We start from the raw sequence: 14,877 nt of genomic DNA, 5'->3' as shown, positions 1-14,877 counted from the left end.
GAGATCATTGAGTCCAACCATACCTGTCCCTGAAAGGGGCTGGGAGACCCTGTCGTCCCTGCCAGTCCCTCTTTTTGGACTCAATTAATCAACTTTGCCAACCAGTATCCAAGTTCTTCCAAGTCCCAGGAAGAGTTAAGAATCTGTAGAGATTTGAATCTTGCAGCCAGCCTTAATGAAGCTGCGTAATTGAAAAGAACCTCATCATCTGTCATTGATCTTGCTCACATAAATCCATGGTGATCCGGTAGAGCTTTGTATTAGCAAATCAATAAATGCCCACATCCAAGATTTCTATATCATAGAATCATAGAATGGTTTTGGTTGGAAAAGACCTTTAAGATCGTCAAGTCCGACCATAATATGGCCTGTACTTAAGGAGAACAAGTGAACCAAGTCTTTCCTTTGGTGCTTTTGATCTTCTACAGGTGTTTTTATGGTTAAGTTAACATTGGATAACAATTTATCCTACTTGTTTGAGCTTTTGGTAACACATATGTCCTAACATTGCTGACGCACAGAGTATATCGTGAAGCTTTTGTTGTGATAAAGTTGCCTCTTATTTCACTTCAGTTTGCTTTTGCTGTGCAAACACCAGCCTTTGTAACCTGGGCAACTGGAGACTCTCACAATATGAGTGTGATTGGACATGAATACAAGCTGCAGGTGGTCAGTAATGTTCTGTAGTTCTTGAATAAATCCAGCCCCCTGCAGTCTCAGTACAGTAACGTGAGAATACAGCACAGTACCAGTTTTTTGTACAAAGCTAGTCAAACCAGAAGCGATGTTTTGAATGATTCTGCAGCCAGTATCATAGCATCGTGGAATGGTTTTGCTTAGAAAGGACCTTAAAGCCTATTCAGTTCCACCCCTCTGCCATGGGCAGGGACACCTCCCTCTAGATCTGGTTACTCAAAGCCTCATCCAACCTGGCCTCGAACCTCCAGGGATGGGGCAGCCATGACTTCCCGGGCAGCCTGGGCCAGGGCCTCCCCACCTCACAGTAAAACTTTTCTTCCTAATGTCTCATCCAAATCTCCCTTCTTTCAACTTACGACCACCCCACTCATCCTCTCCCTGCACTCCCTGTTCAAGAGCCCCTCCTCAGCTTTCCTGGAACCCCTTTCAGTTCCAGAAGCTGCTCTAAGGTCTTCTCGGAGCCTTCTCTTCTCCAGGCTGAAGACCCCCAACTCTCTCAGCCTGTCATCATAGCAGAGGTGCTCCAGCCCTCGATCATCTTCATGGTCGTCCAGTAGAACAAGTCCATGTTTGCTTTCACTACACATAGTTTGTTGAGGGTCTGGCTTCTGGCAGTTCCAGGCCTCACCATTTCAGAAGGACATTAAGGTCCAGAAGAGGACAATGAAGCTGATGACAGGGCTGAGAGGAACATCCCGTGAGGAGTGGCCAAGGACTCTGGCAGAAAAGGGGGCTGGGATGTGACCTTATTGCTCTACACCTTCCTGAGGAGGGGACGTGGAGAGGGAGAAGCTGATCTCTTTTCCTAGTACCCAGCAATGGGATGTGTGGGAATGGCTCAAAGCTGCACAAGAGGAGGCTGAGACTGGACAGAGGGAAGCATTTCTGTACCAAGAGGGTCGTCAAACCCTGGAATAGGATTCCTGGAGAGGTGGGTGATGCCCTGTGCCTGTCAGTGCTTGAGAGGCGTTTGGACAGTTCCCTTTTAATAACCTGCTTTAACTTTTGGTCAGCCCTGAAGTGCTGAGGCATTTGGACTGGGTGATCGGCGTAGGCTCCTTCCAGCTGCAATAGTCCTGTTCTGTTCTGTTCTGTTCTGTACTGTCCTGTTCCTCTTGGAGACAGCGCCCTTCCTTTGGCGGGAGGTGGCGATGGATTTGCTGTCACTGAAGCAGCAGCGTCTGTAGCGCTGGTGGCACGTGGGACATTTCCTAGCAGTTTACTGTCTCTTATTGCTGCAAACAGCCTTGCACGTGTGTGAGCAGCAAAGACCAAGCTGGGTGGCACTGCTGCCCGTACTGATACCAGTGTGCAGTGTTTGACAGCACCTTTGCCAGGCACTTCTGTTCCTGCTGAACCAAGTATTTTGACTGGAGATACCATGGTGGATGCAGTTCCTTGGCTTGTATTTCACAGGAGGTCATTCTGAGTGGCACAAAAAGCCTCTTTTGGCTTTAAAACATGTGGCTCTGTGAGCTTTTCCATCAGCTAAATATGAGCACTGGGAGATTGCTTCAAACAGCAGTGACTTGGCTGTGCAGAATGGGAGCGCAGGGCTTTGCCACTCCTCCAGCATGTCCATACCCAATGTTTTTTTTCCTCATTTCATTTCCATGTATTAAATTAGAGCTTTGTTGGTTTGTGTTTTGTCTTGTCAAGAAAAATCTGCCTTCTGTCAGATAACTACTTGTGAAGTTTCTCCTCTATTTGTTGCTTCTATCATAGCTTACTGGTAACCAGACAGGCAGCCCGTGCCCTGAGCCACCCGGCAGTGTGAGCAGTGCTGCCTGTGTGAGGTGCTCCTCAGGCTGTAGGTGGCGTTTAGGCAGGAGCAGAACACCAGAGTAAGCAACTATGTTCTGGGCTTGGCTTTTGACCAGCTTGTGGAAGATGGGTATGAGTGTGTCACTTCTGGTGAGGACACAGCTAGTTCTAGTGTTCTAGTATTTCTAGCAACGAAGAGTTCCCTGAAGTCCATGAAAGGCTACTGAAACAGTTCACACAAAGCCTGCTGTCATCCTCAGCTGGAGATAAAATCACATAGAATCACTAGGTTGGAAAAGACCCCCAGGATCATCTAGTCCAACCATTCCCATCAACCACTAAACCATGCCCCTCAGCACCTCATCCACCCGTCTTTTAAACACCTCCAGGGAAGGTGACTCAACCACCTCCCTGGGCAGCCTCTGCCAGTGCCCAAGGACCCTTTCTGTGAAAATTTTTTTCCTGATGTCAAGCCTGAACCTCCCCTGGCGGAGCTTGAGGCCATTCCCTCTTGTCCTGTCCCCTGTCACTTGGGAGAAGAGCCCAGCTCCCTCCTCTCCACAACCTCCTCTCAGGTAGTTGTAGAGAGCAATGAGGTCTCCCCTCAGCCTCCTCTTCTCCAGGCTAAACACCCCCAGCTCTTTCAGCGGTTCCTCATAAGGCCTGTTCTCCAGCCCCTTCACCAGCTTCGTTGCTCTTCTCTGGACTCGCTCCAGAGCCTCAACATCCTTCTTGTGGTGAGGGGCTCAGAACTGAACACAGGATTCAAGGTGCAAATGTTGAAAGAGATTGAAATGACTATCATCAGTCCATGGCTAAGCTGTCCATCACTATAGGGTACACACTCAAAAAGATGATGTCTTTCTAGATAGTGACGATCCATTTCTCATCCCCAGGGAATCCATTGCAAGCAGGTTGATTTATGGATCTTGGGAGGCAGTTTGATAAGAGGACATGTTATTCGTCTATAATAGTTCGGTTTAACACAGATATTGGCATAGTCAGAGGGCTGGAGCACCTCCCATATGAGGACAGGCTGAGAGAGTTGGGGTTGTTCAGCCTGGAGAAGAGAAGGCTCTGGGGAGACCTAGAGCAGCTTCTAGGACTGAAAGGGGCTCCAGGAAAGCAGGGGAGGGGCTTTACAAGGGCCTGGAGTTATAGGACAGGGTAGAACGGCTTTAAATCGGAACAGGGAAGATTTAGAGTGGACATTAGGAAGAAATTCTTCACAATGAGGGTGGGAAGGCTGTGACCCAGGTTGCCCAGGGAAGTTGTGGCTGCCCCATCCCTGGAGGTGTTCAAGGCCAGGTTGGATGGGACTTTGAGCCCCTGATCCAGTGGGAGGTGTCCCTGCCCATGGCCGGGGGCGGAACTGGATGGGCTTTAGGGCCCCTTTCAAACCAAACCATTCTAAGATTCTATTCTAAACCATTCTAAGATTTTCTGCATTTAAGTTGTTTAAGGTGTAAATCAGCACCCCCCGCCCCCTTGCATACTGGAGTCTATTTTCATTTTCTCTTGCTTAGCTGCTATCTCCAAATGTTGTGAGAAGTCTTCTGTCCTCTGCAGGGTTTTCATGAGCTGAAGGGGTTTTTTTTTTTAGCCTTACTGGTCACGCTCATTTCTGACTGTGCCTGCTGCCTTCTGGAGAGCCAAACAGCGTTTGAGAGATGGTTTCATCCAGGTTCAGCCATATGAAATGCAATGTCCTGTCTGAGCTGGCCAGCTAGGTTCCTCTGGTGGTGAATGGAGTGGTGGAAATGTGTGTCTAGGGGCAAGTCTTCCATTCCTAACATTAATCAAGGTCAATTCCATCCTTCCTGTCAAATGCACATTGCTTTAATGTATTTTGTTGAATTTGAGGGATCTGTTTATGCTCTCTGGATTTTTGTTTCTTGTATGAGCTTGACAATAACACAGATTCTTTTCTCTTTCCAGGGTGACTGTTGGATCTGTATGGAGCTCATGTCTACCTCGTTTGATAAGTTTTACAAATATGTATATAGTGTATTAGATGATGTTATTCCAGAAGAAATCCTAGGAAAAATCACTTTAGCTGTGAGTATTTCATTGAACATTTTTGTGTGTGTTTTTGAAGCTGGTTGATCGGTGTGCAGCAGAACTGCCGCAGTTGGATTTCATCACTGCTTTAATGATCCTGGACTATATTCTGACTTTGCCGTAGCGTATTGCATGATGGAAAAGCAGGGCCTTGGGGTCTGTAATCACTTCATAGCGACCCCAGGACCAGCCTCCTGCTCTGCCTGCTTGAACAATGGCACCGACACCACAGGCAACAGCCCTGTCCTCAGGGATTGCTTCATATACGCTGGTGGTGGCATCAGTGGAAACCAGGCAAGAAAGGTGCCTAAAATGGAAGAGCTGTCTTCCCTCTCCTTGTTTGTAAAGGAAACAAGGTACTGGGCATTTATAGTGAAACCACCAAGCTATTTGAGAGGGAGCGTCTGGTCTCAGGACATTGCCTGTCTTCTCTCTGGAGTCAGGGGGAAGAGGTCGGTGCGTCTGCACAGGACCTGAGTTCCCATTTCATGGTGCCTTAGGTGGTGAAGTGAAGTGATGTGGGTCCCTCCCAGGGTATCTGAGTGCAGCCCTGGTACACGGAGCCCTGAAAAATTGGTCTTGGCTGTGCCAAAGTGAACCCTTAGTTGTCTAAACACAAGGGCAGCATTTGGCCCTGCAAAGCAAACTCTTGGTTTTGGGCTGTGGGCGAAGGTGTGTTGAAAGGTATCTGCTGGAGGAGAAACCTGCACTGGAGGAGCAAGGTGGGCTGCGAAGAGGAGACAGAACTTCAGCTACACCAGAGCCTGCTGGAGCTTTTAATTACTTGAACATGGGATTGTGTGAGCAGGAAGAACCAGGCTTTTGGTGGTAGACTACATCCTTACAGCCACACAGCTTCTGAGTGCTTTGCGGCACAACACAAGCACCCTCTGCCCATCACCCAAGGCAGTTTTTGGCCACTAGTTTCAATGATTCTCTCAGCAGAAGCAAAATAAAATGGTGAACTCTCGGGTTTGTTTTTGAAATCTTCCTGTGAAATCAGGTTCCCTAAGTGTCTCCTGTGTTGGATAGTGAATGGTTAAATCAGAACAGCCACCTCTGCTGCTGCTCATCCAATGGATGGAGCGAGGGGAGAGGAGGCCACACAGGTGATCGGATGGCTAGAGCATCTCGTGTATGAGGGCAGGCTGAGTTGGGATTGTTCAGCCTGGAGAGGTGAAGGTTCTGGAGAGACCTTGGAGCAGCTTGCTTCCATACTGAAAGGGGCTCCAGGAAAGCTGGGGAGGGGCTCTTGATCAGGGAGTGCAGGGATAGGTTGAGGGGAGGTGGCTTTAAATTGGAAGGGAGAAGATTTAGATTGGACATTAGGAAGAAATTCTTCACAATGAGCGTGGTGAGGCTGTTACTGACCCAAGTTGCCCAGGGAAGTTGTGGCTGCCCCATCCCTGGAGGTGTTCAAGGCAAGGTTGGATGTGGCTTGGAGCCCCTGATCCAGTGGGAGGTGTCCCTGCCCATGGCAGGTGGGTGGAACTGGATGGGCTTTAAGGTCTCTTATGACCCAAACCATTCTATGATTCTATGGCAAGAGTTGTTACTGAAAAAATATGGCATAGGGTTTGAAATAAAATTACTCAAGATAATAAGCATCAGAATGTGCTTGACTTCAGCTCTTGCTCCCATCTCCCAGACTGTGATCATTCCAGGCCACAAGAAGTGGTATGTGTTTACACATGCCCTCACTGATATTGCCTTCTGTTTGCAGGAAAGATTTGAAGAAGAGTGCTTTTATTACATGGCATATTACAGCATTGATATCGTAGCATATTTAATAGTTTGCCCATTCTTGGAGCTCCAAAAGTTTAATAATAACAAGCATCTTAGGACTTTTGTTTATTTTCAATCTGTTTTTCTTTCTTAGACTGTGAAAGCACTAAACCACTTAAAAGAAAACTTGAAAATCATTCACAGAGGTGAGTTCATGTCTTTTCTTCTTGCCTATGAAAATGATTGCAAGGATTTTTAGCGGCCTTTGCGTCAGATCAAAGTGTAATTAGCACGTATCCTTCTGTGAATTTGCATACAGGTTTCACCCAAGGGTGTCCCCAGTGGCATTTTTGTTGCCCCTTCTGTCAGTGGTTTTCCATAAAGGTCTGATTCTGAGGTGGTTGGGTGTCTGCCTCTGGGCACGTGGCATCTTTGCAACTGGTTTCATCTCCTCATATTCCCAGTTAGGATTCTCAGGATCCAGTCACCACTTGGCTGCCCCAGGCCAAGAGGCGGTGGCGATCGTGTGGAACCACTGGTGTTGATTCTCTGCAACCTCTGTTCTTGAAATTGAAACCTCCAGCCATAACTTACCGGTGAAAATTTCTTTTCCTCGCAGACATCAAACCTTCCAATATTCTTCTGGACAGAAATGGAAATATTAAACTCTGTGACTTTGGCATTAGTGGACAGCTCGTGGATTCCATTGCCAAAACGCGGGATGCAGGCTGCCGGCCGTACATGGCGGTGAGTGGGGATGAGCCGGGCAGTGGGCTGGGCAGGATCCTACCCTCCTTCCTCAGGCCTGGCTCAACACGGCTCTGCTAAAGTGTCTCCTGTTTCCCATGGAATTAGCACCCCCTTCCCAGATGCAACCGAGCTCTGGATTGAGCGCTACGTCTGGCAGCATCAGCCTAGGCATCCAGGCTGTGGCAAAGTGACCAAATTCCCTTGTTTTTAGCTGACTTCCTCTGTTTCTGCCAGTGGAGAGCGCTGAGCTTCCCTGAGCCTTCCAGCAGCGCCCGCTCATGCTCCAAACCCAACAAGCACAGCGGGGAGGCAGTGCCGGCTGGGTGCAGGGTTTTCTTGGTCTGCAAGAAATCCATTTACTACGGTCAGATTATGTCACAGGAGTTATTGCAGGGCAGAATTACAGTGATTTTTGCAAACCGCTTTATTATCAAAGTGTGCCATAACTTAATTCCAAGAGAATGGGATTCTGGAGAGCAGTGCTAGCAGAGCAGCTGCATGGAAATTGCTCGGGTTGAACTGTGGCTCCTGGGAGTCTGTCCGGCTTACTTGCTTTTCTCCTCCTCCCAGGGAGAAAAGCTGTGGTGGTGATTTTTGAAGCTGTCTGAGGGATTTAAACATTTCCATGCATTGGAATACTTTAAAAATACATCTCTTGGTTTCATATGATCTGTGGGTGCTAATTACTTATCTTATGGCTCTATATGCTGAAAAACACCATTTTCTGAACTCTCTTATCTACCACCAAGGAAAAGAGAAGGAAAACCTCTCTCTTTTAAGATACAGTGCCCGTCTGGTCCAGGTCTGTCTACAACTGCCCGAAAGAGGTTGTAGCGATGTTGATGTTAGTCTCTTCTCCTAATAACAAGTGACAGGATGGGAGGCAATGGCCTCAAGTTGCACCGGGGGTGGTTTAGATTGGATATCGGGGAAAAAATTCCTTCACTGAAAGGTTTCAGGCACTGGCAGAGGCAGCCCAGGGAGGTAGTGGAGTCACCGTCTCTGAAGGGATTTAAAAGACGGGTGGATGAGGTGCTCAGGGCTGTGGTTTAGCAGTGGATGGGTATGGTTTGACTCAAAAGTCTTTTCCAACCAAATGATTCTGTTATTCTGTTAGTACAGGTAATGACTTTGTCTGACTGGAGTGTCCAAGGCAAAACTTGTCTGCCCGATCCTGATTTGTGCAAGCACAGAGTCTGAGTTCGGAGCATTTGACCTTTTTCTGTCACTGTCCTCATAGCAGAGCTGTTACTTAATGAGCTGGAAAGAAGAGTACAGATGAGATCTGTTAGTGGAGACCAGTACTGTGGTACAGCAAAGTGTGTGCAAGTCCCCGAGCTCTGTAACAGCGAAACGGGGCAGAACGGGGTGATTTGTTTAAATACAGACCTTGTGTGCCTGTTGAGAGGCAGGGGCTTGTCTCTGCGCTAAGCACTTTTGCTGAGCTTGTGGAGCTCCCTGCATGGAAGAGAATCAGTCCGAGCTGCCTGATTCGTTGTGGTTTTGGGGTGTGGAATGCAGAGGTGCCCCAGGAAGGCAGAGGAGCCAGTACAGTGTGAGCCAGCCTGACCCAAGGCTGGGTATCTGCATCTCAGACCACAAGCGCTTCCGAAAGCATCTCTCTGTGCAGTTCTGTTATTGACTTTTCCCTCTCCTGCGAGGTGTGTATTGAGTCTGTAAATAGGGCTTCTGAAAAATTACTCCCTTATTTGCCCCCCCCAAGTTCAATGGGCTATAATTACAGGATTTAATGTTCCCACTTTTTCTTAAAACCGTGGGTGGGTGGTTAGCTTTGCATAGGCTGCTGGTTTAGTTATGATGTGACAGTTACCAACATGTCTGTAAATGGCTGTGCTGCTCCATTTCCCCTGGGACTCGAGAGGGTGAGTGCCTCCAAAAGCCCCTTGTCTTTCCTTCCTGCCTGTGCACATCCACTCTGCGCTTTGTGCATTTCCATCACTAGCTCCAGCTCTTCTGGATTTTTAAGTGAGCAGAAGTATTTCAGTTCAGTTTGTGATTTTAAGAGCCTTGGCGTGGTGTACGGTTTGTGGGACGAGCCAGCAGCTGGCAAGCGGTGTGGGAGATGGCTGGCCTCTTCCCTTCTGCTCTCTGGACTCAGTGACTCCAAGTACACGAGCATTTCCACGTACTGAGAAGCCTGGGAAATGGGGAGATGTCCCCAGCATGCAGGTTTATCTGCCAGCTCTTTCTCCAAGCCAGCAGAGGGTGATGGCTGTAGCTATGCTGTGCTCAAACCTGACCGTACCTCAGAGGGGGTCACGCTCTTTTTGAAAGGAACATTTTTATTTTTTTGTGCAAAGCAGGCACTATTTTTGGTGTAAAATACGTATGTTCAGCCAGGATGGGTCTGATAAGGGCTGCTGGGTGATGCTCCCCGATGAGAATGTGTTGCTCAGCAAGGCCCACTTGGCCCGTGGCTCTTGCAGGAATTCTTATAGCGCAAGCACTTGCCCGGCAAAGGAACCCGATAACACCGTGTTCACAGGAGCCGAGGCCCCAAATAGCCGCTGATAACAATAACATTGGATGTCGGCCAGTCTGACTGCGAGCAGTGCGATTCGGCAGGAGGAGCCGTGTCCGGCTGCTGAGCAAGTGCTGTGTGGTTTAACCAGAGTTGTTAGAGCTGTCAGAGAGCAGCGAGTCAGCCTTTTGGCTGCCAGTGCTGGAGAAGGTGTTTGCTTTTGGCTTTGAATTCCCTTGTGATCGTTATAACGAGCTAAAGGCGTACATGTTGATGCCTTGTGTTCTCTGAAAGAAAGAAAGGAAAGGCAGAGCCCCCGTGCTGCCCCGGGCAGCAGCTGCCCCTGGAAAGCCCTGTGCCAGTGCCAGCATTGTGGGTTTGCTCAAGGTTAGGTTTCACAACGTGCTCACGGCAGCCTTAAAGTAGCAGTGGGGGTGAAGTTGCTCCTGGCCAGCCTCAGGTCCTCCTCGTGTGCTGTAATGCCTTCTGCTGCAGTAGGTGCTGCTGGATTGGGTGGGAGGGAAGGTGCTCTGTGCCATCCTAAAGCTGGTGGTTTTTGTGGCATTCCTGCTTTTTGCCTTCTTAACACTCAAGTGAAGCCAGCTTCTGTGTCCAAGAAGAAGGATGAGACTGGAAGCCCCTGGTTTAGGTACAGGAGGACCCAGCCAGCATGAGAAGGGATGTCCTGCCCTGCCCTACTCTTCTTAGACCTCTTCAGAGTTTTAATGATGTCACATGTGTCCGTAGTCCCTCAAGTCCTTTTCCTAGCTCATAGAATCATAGAATGACCTGAGTTGGAAGGGACCCACAAGAATCATCGAGTGCAACTCCTGTCCCTGTGTAGGACAGCCCAAACATTCACACCGTGTGTCTGAGGGTGCTGGCCCAATGCTTCTTGAGTATTGTTAGGCTTGGCACCGTGACTGCTTCCCTGGGGAGCTGTTTCAGAGCTCTGCTACCCTCTATGGGAAGAACCTTTTCCTAATGTCCAACCTAACCCTCCCCTGGCATGTCTTCCTTTCATTCCCTCCGGTCATTGGTCCCAGAGAGAAGACCTCAGCTCCTGCTCCTCCTCCTGCACTGGTGTGTAAGCTGCAGAGCACAATGAGGCCTCCCCTCAGTCTTTTCTCCAGGCTGAACAGATCAAGTGACTTCAGCTGCTCCTCACCTGGCTTCCCCTCACCAACCATGCCCTCCTCTGGATGCTCTCCAGTAGCTTTAGCTCCTTCTTACGCTGTGGCGCCCAAAGCTGCTCCCAGTGCTCGAGTGTGAGTGCCCTGTGCTGCTTCACCCATCCTTCCCTGGGCTGCTTGCTGGGCTCTCGCGAACTGCTGTCAAGAGGAGAGGGTGGACGATGTGCAGTGCCAGTGGGACAGAGCGGCCTTCTAGGTGCTAATGCATGGCCGCTGTCGCAAACACACTCCTGCTTGTCCCTGCCTGTGCACAAGGAAAGGACCAGAGCCCAGCGCCAGGGACGTGTTTGGTGCTCCTCATTTCTCCCCATCAGCATCCAGGGCTGGATAGTGGCTGCATCCCTCTGCTCATATGGCTTATACAGAGTTCAGTTCATGCATGGAAAAGGGAAAATTCCCAAGGCAGGTGACAGTAACGACTGTGAACATCACTCCCCCAGCCTCCCTGTGCAGGTAGAGGAGCTGCAGGGTTGCAGGAGCTCTCTGAATCCTTTACTGCATCAGGAGCTTCTGGTTCAGCTTCATGTTCCTGACCTGATGCCCAGGTTTTCGTTAGGCTCGGTCACTCATTTATCTGAACAGGCAGGCTGTTGAGTTTGAATTCGTGCAGCTAAAATCCTCTTGGATGCTTCTGAATATCGCTGTTGGTTGGAATTCGAAACTCGGCACCCAGTCGTGATTTTTATGACTGAGGGAAAAAAATGAGGGAGGAGACATGTGGCCCCATCCGTGTGCGAGCAGCGCAGACTGGAGCCAGGCTCTGCCGCCCGTGGCATAGTGAATACTGGGGAGATGCCTGAGCCCTAAGTGCAGCGCTCCCTGCTCGTGTGCTGCTGCTGTCACCCGTGTGCTTCAAGGCTTTCGTCTGCAAGCATAACCTCCGCTTACTCATTCACTGGCTAAAATCATCCATGAAGTTCACCCAGCGTGGGACTTCTCCTGTCCAAACTTAGCTCCTTACATCATGCGGTGCAGAGACTGTGCCGAGCAGCTCCGCTGCAGGGCTGAGCTCCTGGCTGTGTGTCGGCACTTCCACCCCCGTCCTGGAGATGCGGTGAGAAGGGATTTTCCTCCTCGCCTGTTTAGACACTCGTCTGCACAGGCAGTTTATATAGACCAGGGGAGGCGTGTCGACAGCCGCCTGTGTAAGCAGACCTCTTGGCCAGGAGTGTTGCAGACAGGACCTGAGTTTGGTGGAGAAGAGTAGTAGAAGGCAGAAAAAAAAGTCATTTTGGCCACTAGGAAATTGTGAGAAAGTCAGGTTTGGGAGGTAGCTGCCCTCGGGAAGCACTGGAAACAGCAGGCAGCTCTTGCTTGCCATGGCTTTGCTATGTGAGGCATGACTGGCAGTGCTGGGGTAGCCCAGGGCAGCCCCTGCTATACTGTGCTTGGCTACAAGAAGGCTAATTGGAAGCTACAAGTAGCAGAACGTGATCACCGGGGCAGTGAAGATACAGAGAGGGATGGACAAGGCTCCTTAGGGCAGGGTCAGGTGTGGGGAGAGGTAGCAAAGGGTTTCGCCAGTCCCTATAGCAATAGGACAAGAGGTGATGATGTTAAATTAAAAGAAGTGAGGTTGAGACTGGATATTAGGAACAAATTTTTCACATTAAGAGTGGAGAAACCCTGGCCCAGGTTGACCAGAGAGGTTGTGGATGTCTCATCCCTGGAAACATTCAAGGTCAGGTTGAATGGGGCAACCAGATGGAGTTGAAGATGTCCCTGCTCACTGCAAGGGGGTTGGACTGGATGGTCTTCATGGTCCCTTCCATTCCAAACCGTATAATTCTGTGACCTAGTAATGCTGCCAGCCTGGCCCTGTCTGAGCTGCTGCACGATGACCCACATTTCCTGATAAGCACCTGCACTTTGTTACGCTCGGTTTCTGGTTGGGATGCGTGTAACTTCATCTGCAGACACCTTCTCTGGGTTCCCATTCTCTGCTGCATCAGAAAGTCCCCCAGGATCAGAGGTCATCCCCTTGCACTGCTGCTGACTGGATTCCATTACTTTTTCAGTATGAGTTTGAAAGCTTGCCTGTTGGTTAGGCGTTAAGGCTGTGGAAGGGGACTGGCCTCCCTGCGATTCAGCCTTTCATAGCTAACTACTTCAAAGACTTCTACAGCATCCCCACCAAAACTGCAGGCCCTCAGTGAGGTAACAAAGTTACTTAGCCAGGCTGAAACAATACTCCCTCCAAACCTGCTGCCTTACCAGAGCTTGACCCTGTTCATCCAGTACCATTCTTGGAAGCAGTTGTGTGGATGGCATTGAGGGGACGTGTCGAGTTCTGACGTACTAAGTTTGGCCTTTCAAACCAGCGGCAGATGGAGAAGACCTCTGAAATCCCTAGTGAGGGCCTGTCTGGAGTCCTCTGTCCAGTTTTAGGCTCCTCTGTTCAAGAAAGACAAGGAACAGCTGGGGGCCATGGAGATGATGAGGGGTTTGGAGCATCTCTTGTATGAGGAGAGGCTGGGTGGGCTTGGTCTACTTAATCTGGAGAAGACTGAGAGGGGACCTTATCAATGCTTATCAGCACCTAAAGGGTAGGGTCAGGAGGATGGGGCCAGACTGTTCCGAGTAGTGTCCAGAGACAAGACAAGGGCCAGCAGGCACCAACTGGAGCGCAGGAAATTCCACCTCAACATGAGGGAAAACTGCCCATCAAGTGTCCATCACTTTCCTGCAGTTTTCCTGCAGTTGAGATCGAGGAATTGAAAGGCTGTTAGGAAAGCCGGCTGGGAGGAGATGGTAACCCATGGAAACGGAAACCAGCATCTCCACCTGGAAAATGCTGCTGGAGGAGTTTTTAAATGAAACATTCTCTCTGAGTAAATATTGAAAGGAAATAGGAGGGGAGGAAAGGCCATTCTCTAGAAACATGATCTCTGCTGATAATCTCCGTGCAGCCGCTGGGCTTCATGGCTGACGAGGGGGAGGGACAGGAAATCAAAGAACAGAGGGGATTTGAGAAGGAATGTCTGAATTCAAAGGTCCAAGCAGGGATGAATGCTTTGGCTTAAGTATTTTTAATGATGATGCTCTTGTCTCCTGTGTAGATGTAGAAGTGGTGCGCGCAGAGGCAATGTTACTGCTGCTGTCCTAGGGATGGTGGAGTGAGGAGCAGGGGAAGCATCAGGTCCACCTACCTAGCAAAGATGGAAGAACTCATGTTTTCCACTGCCGTGTGAGCTCTTTCACCCATCATGCTGTGTCCCCGTTGCTCTGCTGCATCACGTCCTGGCTGAGGAGCTGTGTCTCCTCAAACAACCAGGGCAGGCTGCTGTGGGAGCCCCGCAGCCACTGGCACTGTGGTAGAGAAAACAAAGTATTAATAGTTTTTTCATCGGTTGCCTGGTGCTGCAGAGGAGGGTTGTAACCTTAGAGGAGACTTACCCAGCACAGTGGGACTGAGATGCCTCACTTGCTTATGCGAATGACTCACATCTGTGCTCTTAGACCAGGGTTTTGCAGCACTGAGCTCACCTTCTGTAAGCTCCTATGTGCCCAGGGGATCCAGAAAGCTGCTTAGGCTTCACTGCATGTAAAAATCAAGGTCTGCCTGACATTGGACATCTCTTTAGCAGTCAGCAGAAAAATTTTGTGTCACCAACTAGAGGTCGCTGTCACCTACGGGAGATTGGTATCACCTAAAGGAGGGTCTCCAAAACTTTCCATAGAGCAGAGCAGTAACACCGGCAAGGAGGGGAGTGGGTGGACAACACTTACTGTAGGGCTGCATACTGGGCACCAAGGTCTGCTCGAGAACCACTGTGGTGAGTCCCCATGAGGACAGGCACCTCACAGAGCAGACTGACCCTTTCCTGGGAGATGGTGGTCATTTCAGGTTGAATGAGGGTTTGAGGAACCTGATCCAGTGGGCAGAGGTTGGAACTAGTTTTAAGGTCTCTTCCAACCCAAACCATTTGGTGCTTCTGCATCCACAGGGCTGGTGGTGAGCATCTTCTGGGGAGGTGAGCAGACAGGCTCTTCCTCAGCCTTATAGGGTATGACCTGGCAGCCCAGCCTTGTAGAGAAGTTGAGGAAGGGACTCATAGGAATACAACGTTAGGAGGTCTCAGTGAGCAGATGGGAAGGAGCTGCAGACAGCAGCTTTGCACGCTGGAGAAGGAGGAGACAGGAGAAGCAGGTCCAAGAGCCCAACGAGTCACTGTGTCCTTACCTGCCTGGCTTTGTGCCTCA

The 14,877-nt window shown here is 49.7% G+C and overlaps 2 protein-coding genes across 3 annotated transcripts in view; both read left to right on the top strand.

Annotated features, from left to right (window-relative positions):
- The window catches only part of ADPRM (ADP-ribose/CDP-alcohol diphosphatase, manganese dependent), a 193,257-nt gene that overhangs the window by 78,465 nt on the left and 99,915 nt on the right, over window positions 1-14,877 (top strand). The gene's annotated exons all lie outside the window — the stretch shown is intronic.
- Window positions 1-14,877, top strand: part of MAP2K4 (mitogen-activated protein kinase kinase 4) — an 85,706-nt gene that overhangs the window by 62,244 nt on the left and 8,585 nt on the right. For both annotated transcript variants that reach the window (XM_069872347.1, XM_069872348.1), the window contains 3 exons: window positions 4,402-4,521; window positions 6,404-6,455; window positions 6,869-6,996. In XM_069872347.1, the coding sequence (XP_069728448.1) occupies window positions 4,402-4,521; window positions 6,404-6,455; window positions 6,869-6,996 (300 nt within the window). The remainder of the gene's footprint in view (window positions 1-4,401; window positions 4,522-6,403; window positions 6,456-6,868; window positions 6,997-14,877) is intronic.

Source organism: Phaenicophaeus curvirostris, chromosome 19, assembly GCF_032191515.1.
Source record: "Phaenicophaeus curvirostris isolate KB17595 chromosome 19, BPBGC_Pcur_1.0, whole genome shotgun sequence".
Classification (NCBI taxonomy): domain Eukaryota; kingdom Metazoa; phylum Chordata; class Aves; order Cuculiformes; family Cuculidae; genus Phaenicophaeus; species Phaenicophaeus curvirostris.
Note: the sequence above shows the minus strand (reverse complement) of the source record. Positions and strands in the feature narration are given on the sequence as shown.